This window comes from Quercus suber, unplaced genomic scaffold, assembly GCF_002906115.3.
Source record: "Quercus suber isolate HL8 unplaced genomic scaffold, Cork oak 2.0 scaffold_606, whole genome shotgun sequence".
Classification (NCBI taxonomy): Eukaryota; Viridiplantae; Streptophyta; class Magnoliopsida; order Fagales; family Fagaceae; genus Quercus; species Quercus suber.
In genome coordinates, this window is record NW_027070049.1 from 14,996 (window position 1) to 23,695 (window position 8,700).

Below are 8,700 nucleotides of genomic sequence, written 5' to 3' on the forward strand. Positions count from 1 at the left end.
AGGAAACAAAGAGGATCCTAAATCCCCCCTTACATATTTACCATGCAATGCCATAAATGGCTGGCCCTTATGCTAAAAGTGATAGTGTATTTCAGCAATCATAGGCTATAATTTGTGTCAATCCGTAGTGTGCTCTAAAGTCTGAAGTATAAATATCAAATACAAATCCTATTTCTCACTTTTTGTATTCCGCTTTATGCTCACCATTCACTGCCTTCCTATCCAAAAAAAAACCATTCACTGCCTAAACAATGTGTGCTTTTTCCATTCATGCTTTTCTTCTTTAGCCGCCAACTTTGTTCACCTTGCAGTAAACAGACTTTGTGGCAGCCAGCAGCTGCATAATTGGCTTGGTCAGTCTTTACGCAACCATGCAGGCTCGTCAAACAGCTGCTTTCAACAGTTCCAAAAATCATCCTGATTGTTACTCATACTCTTTCATAGCCCATTCAATGTTACCCACCCTCAGCTTTGTTTCCTCCCCAGTCCCCATTGATTACCCATTTTCACAAAGCTGCACGAGGTAGTCATGTCTCCAAAGGTTAGAAACGTTGAACAAGTGTTGGTGCAACTACAAACCTGAGCAGGGCTGATTTCCATCATAGCTTATGCATTCTAAAGAAGTTCGTATGTAATATGAACTTCCTGGAACTCCAGTGCTAATTGGATTTCCATTTAGCTGCTGATTTTCGATCTTTACCTTCTATTTCCTCCTGTTCACTGCATTTTTAAAGCAAAATGCACCATTTTGATCCATTTTGATTGTATTTTCCCAATCTTTTAGTAAAAGTTTCCTTCTACTAACAGAAGTTCAATTAGATATTTTGGAGACAAGTGATCCTCTAACCGACATTAACAATCAAAAGTTTCTTGATTCAGCACTTGTTACAAAATGAATTGAACAAAGGATCACAGCTCAAATCTCATGTGTTATAACCTTTCTCATCACTATGCATTTATGAGGGAGTATTTTAGCAAAGGGTTTGGCTTACCTCTAGTACTTTTTTAACTGGACATCTCTTGTTATTTTAAATATACAATGGCAAGTGATAGTGAGTTTTAATCTCCACATTTTATTTAATTAGTGGGTGATGTGGCAGTTTCTTATTAAAATAAAAGGAGATTCTAGTTAAAAAAAGTATTGGAGGTAAGCGTACTTTTTTAACTGGACATCTCTTGTTATTTTAAATATACAATGGCAAGTGATTGTGAGTTTTAATCTCCACTTTTTATTTAGTTAGTGGGTGATGTGGTAGTTTCTTATTAAAACAAAAATAGATTCTAATTAAAAAAAGTACTGGAAGTAAGTCAAACCCTTTAACAAAATGTAAGAGATCATAGCCAATGTGATACAACACCAAGCCAAATCTAAAAACCAATATCAAAGAAAATTAAAATCTTTATTGATTGAAGATGATAGAATAACAAGCAATGTCAATTTTTTTTTTTTGGGTATTACAAGTGAAAACCAGGTCAGTGTGAGAACAATTTCATTACTTCCCACATCCCAACTTTAAAAGTTAAGTTGGTCTTTTTGGTGGGTTCACAGTGAACTCTTTACCTTTTCTGACTTGTATCTTCACTATGATGAGCAAGGTCGGGGATGAAAGATGAAATAGCTGTTGAAGAGCCATCACCCACCCTGGCCTTTTTGGTCCTTCAAAGGTAGAAAAGATTTCAACCACTGCTTCCAAGGAGCATCCTGTTGTTGCTCAATCCATGACAAAAAACAGCTATCCACCAAGCAGAAGAAGTTGACATAAAGAAGCTGATATCTCACAGGTATGTATCGGAAATTCGCAACTTGAAGAAGTGGCCATATGCCTCCTTCCAAAATCAAGGCTGGGAGAAAATCCCTCTTCACATCTTCCTTGATTTGAGGGACACTCTTTCCAGTTGTAAATCCCATGTAAGTGAAAAAAACGAGTAGATCCAATGGGCCGAAAATGACCCCATCAAGAGCAACTTTAGTAGCAACGAACCGAAAGGATTTGGGTTGCATTAGAAGTTGCAACTTTATAAATCGGTCCAAACCTTCATACCTACAAGTGAAATGAATAATAAGAAATAGTTTGATAAACTAATGGAAAGATATACACTATTTTCTTGTGTGTGTGAAAAACTCAATAAAGAAAAGAAAAAAAACACCTCCCTCTCTCCCTATACCTCTCTTGATGGTCCTTTTTTTCTTCTTTTACATTTTTTTTTCCGGGCAGGAGGCTTTAAAACTTTAAAACAGTTTAATCTACAGGACCTCCAAATTCCATTGAATACCACAATATTTTAAATCAGGACTAGCATGTGGCCTAAGATGCCTGTGATAAGCCTGCCTCTAATTGAAAATTTGAAGCAATACTCTGATGTGTGCAACCACATGTTAAACTCACCAACAAACTTCCAACTTCGATTTTTTTTAAGGATTGTTTACATACAAAAGACAAAGTGAAAGAGGTAGGAATTAACAACTTCAGCAAAACGGAGAACCCACCCATGTGTTTGATGGAAAGAAAATGCATTAAACAGGGATTTTTAATGAATATCTTAAATTTTACTCTAGAAACAGGTCAGGCACATGTATCAAGTAAATATTCAAAACATTACGACTGAAAGAGACTTCGATACTAGTATAGGGGTGCACACTTCATAGCCTTATTCTTATAGCAAGAAGAGCAACAGATTACAAAAGTAAATTAAATTATGTTATATGCTTTCAGAATGATTTTTGGCAAGTTTATTTTAGCTTCCCTTAAGAGACAGATTTTTGTCAAAAGAATTTCAACACAAATAATTATATAAATACCCCATTTTATATCAATCAATAGACCCAATCTGTCATGGAAGTTTATTTTCTATAAATAAAATAAATAAACTTACCAGAAGTGGCCTACTGGCCCTACAAATCCAAACCCAAACAAACTGGTTGTAGCCACTCGTTTCCAATTGATTTTAAGCTCCTTATCTTTATCCTGGTGCATGCAAGATAGGTTGGTCATTCAAATAAAACATAAAAGTAATGCTGAAAACTTTCGTAACATGTAATTAGGCCAAAAAGATGAATCACATAAATTTTTTAACAATTGCAAAATGCCTGTGTTTATATTATATGAACAATCTATTTAAAACAAATAAAGAAGAAACTGGAAAGCATAAAAATACATAAATTTGAGAATTTGTGCAGAAAGGGCAGCCAGTGGCTCCACAATAATCTGCACAATCACTGGCATTTGACCAGTCATCACTGCTGACTCGTTCCACAGAGAAAACAAAGGATACTTCAGTCTTTTTGTCTTGCATTGTCATAAAATGAAATAGGTGTCATTTGCCATGTTGTGACTGATAGGTCCATGATTACAGTGATTAATTAGAAACTGTTCCCTTGCAAAAGGGGCTATCAGGATTTTTGGTACTACCAGTGAATATTTTCTTTTATAAATAAACATACTGGCCAAAAAACAAGTGACTGATTTATTTATTGTTCTCCTTTATTTTCACTTTCTATTCGATGGGTAGAATCAAATTCCTGATTTGAGTAAACGCAGTTCAAAAGAAGCTGGAACATGTTTGGCACTTAAACATATATCATGAGGATGATGTCAACCATTCTAATTTTCATCTCTTCTTATTATTTTTCAAGGTGCAGTAATTAGAAAAATCCTCTCCAAACATAATGTTGCTGATATAAACATTATAACCCTTGTAAACATGAAAATTGCAGAAACACCGACCATTATAACCATAAAGAAGCCTTAATCAAACCTTGCCCAGAAGTAGGAAATATCAAAAATACCATCCATGAACAGATATAGACATGAACTACACTGGACAATTTCATGATAAAGATAATCATAGATAGAAGAAACTATAGTTCAGAAAATTTTAGATGGTCTTTAAACAAAAGAAAAAAAAAATCCAGAAGTTTGTGTTCAATGAGAAAGCCAAACCCTCAGGCACCAGCATAGAAGTAAAACAATGAAGACTACAAACTCTTAACAATCAAGTAAGTAGCTAGAGGGGGTACAAGTGATAGCCCAATAGTAATGGCATCCTTTGTGTTGCCCCGTGCCTGTGGTTTGAACTCCACCTCCCCTTCCCCCACTATCTACTTTATAAAATAAATTTAAAATGTAAGTAGCTGGACAGACACTATCATAGTGATCTCAAGGGTATTGAAATTACGAGCCACAATCCAAAATACATTGTGTAACTTGTAGGGACATTTCCCATATGTTAGTTCCAAAATTCATCTGATTTAAACTAAATGATAACAATCAAATGCCATTTTCCCATTAAACTTTAAGGCTATAAAAAGGTCGTAACTAGTGCACAAAACTCCCACTTTTGCAGAGTCTAGGAGAAGTGATTGGTAGGTAGCATCATCCCCAATTTTTTTCAAGAGGTTGGTTTTTAGACTAAAACCTTTGACATGCCGCTTTGGGTGGAAGGCACTTAAAGCCTATTCAACCCCTACTTATTCTACAAATCCCAGGCCTATTGTTTTACAATCCCAACAATAAAATAGTAATTTCAACTAACACTATGCCACTGGTTAATCAACTGTAGACAGGTTTTCATATCTTTCCGGCATCAGGCACTCACAAATCTTCATCACCTTATGGCATGGATTTTTCTCACAATATTCAGAACATACACAAGTGGAGTACTGACATAGAGAGTCAGATACTTTAATCACAGAGTTGGATATCTTTGCTGTTAATCATATTTGTCTAAAGTAAGTAGCTAGAAGGGGTACAAGTGATAGCCCAATAGTAATGGCATCCTTTGTGTTGCCCCGTGTCTGTGGTTTGAACCCCACCTCCCCTTCCCCCACTATCTACTTTATAAAATAAATTTAAAAAGTAAGTAGCTGGACAGACACTATCATAGTGATCTCAAGAGTATTGAAATTACAAGCCACAATCCAAAATACATTGTGTAACTTGTAGGAACATTTCCCATATGTTAGTTCCAAAATTCATCTGATTTAAACTAAATGATAACAATCAAATGCCATTTTCCCATTAAACTTTAAGGCTATAAAAAGGTCGTAACTAGTGCACAAAACTCCCACTTTTGCAGAGTCTAGGAGAAGTGATTGGTAGGTAGCATCATCCCCAATTTTTTTCAAGAGGTTGATTTTTAGACTAAAACCTTTGACATGCCGCTTTGGGTGGAAGGCACTTAAAGCCTATTCAACCCCTACTTATTCTACAAATCCCAGGCCTATTGTTTTACAATCCCAACAACAAAATAGTAATTTCAACTAACACTATGCCACTGGTTAATCAACTGTAGACAGGTTTTCATATCTTTCCAGCATCAGGCACTAACAAATCTTCATCACCTTACGGCATGGATTTTTCTCACAATATTCAGAACATACACAAGTGGAGTACTGACATAGAGAGTCAGATACTTTAATCACAGAGTTGGATATCTTTGCTGTTAATCATATTTGTCTAAAGTAACCCCACCCCTATTTACACTCTCCTCTTTCAACGCTGCGCCAGCACCATTATACTACATTGGCTTCAGCATCAATAATTTTACTCTCAAATCTCAATCCAAAAAAAGAAAAGTTTACCTTGATCTTGTAAAGCACAGGGAAACTGTCAGGAATCTAAAGTCAAATCCAACACTAACAAATATCTAAAGATAAACCTAAACCGCCATTTGACAAAATTGAAATTATTTGAATACAAAAGTGTATTCATTCTAGAATCCTAGTGAGTAAAGTTCCTCTGCGTACTTGACCTCTTAAAGCCAGAACTTAGTAGGCCTGTAGAGTACATGCCAAAAGCTCCACTTTTTGCCTTTTGAAACCTACAGTTTAGGCATAATATCCCATCAGTAATTCATTGGAATCTCTTAACAATATGCACTTTCTTCATTTCTCCATTAGAACCTCATAATCCACTACATCTTAAGGGAATAAAATGAACAACAAGAAGCTAATTACAGATAGCAAATAAGAATAATGAATCCTAAAAAAATGAAATTAAGCAGATAGCAAGAAAATGACAGATACCCAATTGGCCAAACAGTGAATATATACACATGCATACATGGAAACAAAGAAAGAATGGCAAAAGGATGAAATAAAAGCAAAATGAGAGAAACCCATTTGCCAAAACAGTGAAAAAATAACGAAGTCATTTTTTTTTTTTTATAAAAAAATATAGAAATGAGAGAGAACAATAGGGTATTCTTTATGGTTATTAACCTGAATTTGATGCTTGTTCTTGGCAGTGGAATAGGTGATGGTTTGGGCAGCAATATCTCCAACACCCCATATGATAGCTGAGCTAATGACCTGAGTTTTAACTGGGTGGACAGCCAAGGAATTCTGGTACCATTTCCACAACTTCAACATTTTCCCAAAAGTATGTATATACACGAGACGAGAGAAAGAAATTCCAGAAAATAAAAAAGAAAGAGAGAAGAGACTGAGAGAGAAAGTGATATAAAGAAAGAAACGAGAATTACGGATTTTAGACGGTCATGCCCTTTTGGGCTTCCGTTTTGGCAAAGACCTGAATGTTCAGATGCACCTTTGATTTTAGTACTTTTCCCAAGTGCATGAAATAAGTGTGATCTGATTTCTAGGAAGTGTTCAAATGAAAAGGGTAATCTCTATTGTAGGAAGGTTGGCCCAAAACTATAGGTATTTGTATTGTTTGTGTTTTTTTTTTTTTTTTTACAGTCCGAGAAGATCAATTCTTATATATTAATTCTCAAATTAGATTACAAGTTCAGTTCTTGATTGCTACAGTATTTCTCTTTCTATTTTTCGATCTCTCTTTCATCAGGGGTCCTTCACATTATATATCTCCCTTTGAATGATCTTGGCCTTTCACTTGTCGGTCGTCCAAGCCATTACTTAAGTACTTGTCCCATCGGACACCTTCCCAAGCCCTCTATGAGTTGGGACGACCAAGGCAACACTGTTCAAGGGTCTTCTCTACATAAATGCGCTAGAGAGTTAGCTGCAGATCATTCAATGCGGTGGTAGCAATTTTTTACCAGATATTTCTCAACTCCCATTTCGTCCTGTACGTTGACAGTACATATCCTTATCAACAAAACCTTCTGTAATGTTGCTCTGGATAATAGAACTCACCTTCTGACCCCTTCTATGTTTAGCTGAGGAGATACTCTTCCTCGGCCTACCTCTCCCAGCTTTTACAGTCGTAACTTGCTCGTGAAGTTCAAAGCCTTACTCCTTCCTTACTGTCGATCAATTCTAGGATCACTGTGTCTCCTCGAACAGGGCCCAAGGCTTAATATATACTTGGGCTTGCGTCCCCACATTTAGAATTGAGCTGATAAAAATTTGAAAGCCCTAAAACTTAGCAACTTTAAAAAAAAAAAAAAAAATTACTCTTAAAAAAAAAAAAAAAAAACACAAACAATACAAATGCCTATAGTTTTGGGCCAACCTTCCTACAATAGAGATTACCCTTTTCATTTGAACACTTCCTAGAAATCAGATCACACTTATTTCATGCACTTGGGAAAAGTACTAAAATCAAAGGTGCATCTGAACATTCAGGTCTTTGCCAAAACGGAAGCCCAAAAGGGCATGACCGTCTAAAATCCGTAATTCTCGTTTCTTTCTTTATATCACTTTCTCTCTCAGTCTCTTCTCTCTTTATTTTTTATTTTCTGGAATTTCTTTCTCTCGTCTCGTGTATATACATACTTTTGGGAAAATGTTGAAGTTGTGGAAATGGTACCAGAATTCCTTGGCTGTCCACCCAGTTAAAACTCAGGTCATTAGCTCAGCTATCATATGGGGTGTTGGAGATTTTGCTGCCCAAACCATCACCTATTCCACTGCCAAGAACAAGCATCAAATTCAGGTTAATAACCATAAAGAATACCCTATTGTTCTCTCTCATTTCTATATTTTTTTATAAAAAAAAAAAAATGACTTCGTTATTTTTTCACTGTTTTGGCAAATGGGTTTCTCTCATTTTGCTTTTATTTCATCCTTTTGCCATTCTTTCTTTGTTTCCATGTATGCATGTGTATATATTCACTGTTTGGCCAATTGGGTATCTGTCATTTTCTTGCTATCTGCTTAATTTCATTTTTTTAGGATTCATTATTCTTATTTGCTATCTGTAATTAGCTTCTTGTTGTTCATTTTATTCCCTTAAGATGTAGTGGATTATGAGGTTCTAATGGAGAAATGAAGAAAGTGCATATTGTTAAGAGATTCCAATGAATTACTGATGGGATATTATGCCTAAACTGTAGGTTTCAAAAGGCAAAAAGTGGAGCTTTTGGCATGTACTCTACAGGCCTACTAAGTTCTGGCTTTAAGAGGTCAAGTACGCAGAGGAACTTTACTCACTAGGATTCTAGAATGAATACACTTTTGTATTCAAATAATTTCAATTTTGTCAAATGGCGGTTTAGGTTTATCTTTAGATATTTGTTAGTGTTGGATTTGACTTTAGATTCCTGACAGTTTCCCTGTGCTTTACAAGATCAAGGTAAACTTTTCTTTTTTTGGATTGAGATTTGAGAGTAAAATTATTGATGCTGAAGCCAATGTAGTATAATGGTGCTGGCGCAGCGTTGAAAGAGGAGAGTGTAAATAGGGGTGGGATTACTTTAGACAAATATGATTAACAGCAAAGATATCCAACTCTGTGATTAAAGTATCTGACTCTCTATGTCAGTACTCCACTTGTG

General features: G+C 35.6%; 1 protein-coding gene across 1 annotated transcript; it reads right to left on the minus strand.

The window, feature by feature from the left end:
• Window positions 1–1,381: 1,381 nt before the first annotated feature.
• On the minus strand, window positions 1,382–6,619 carry LOC136063994 (uncharacterized). Its single transcript, XM_065765085.1, has 3 exons — window positions 6,221–6,619; window positions 2,875–2,966; window positions 1,382–2,042 (listed from the first exon to the last, which is right to left on the minus strand). The coding sequence occupies exons 1-3, from the start codon at window positions 6,368–6,370 to the stop codon at window positions 1,634–1,636; spliced, it is 651 nt and encodes a 216-aa protein (XP_065621157.1). The 5' UTR covers window positions 6,371–6,619; the 3' UTR covers window positions 1,382–1,633.
• Window positions 6,620–8,700: the final 2,081 nt, after the last annotated feature.

Coding starts and splice junctions, on each gene's coding strand:
- LOC136063994 (XM_065765085.1), bottom strand. CDS start 6,370: ATGTTGAAGTTGTGGAAATGGTACCAGAATTCCTTGGCTGTCCACCCA. Junction 2,967..6,220: donor AGAACAAGCATCAAATTCAG/GTTAATAACCAT, acceptor TGCATGCACCAG/GATAAAGATAAGGAGCTTAA. Junction 2,043..2,874: donor GGGCCAGTAGGCCACTTCTG/GTAAGTTTATTT, acceptor TTTCACTTGTAG/GTATGAAGGTTTGGACCGAT.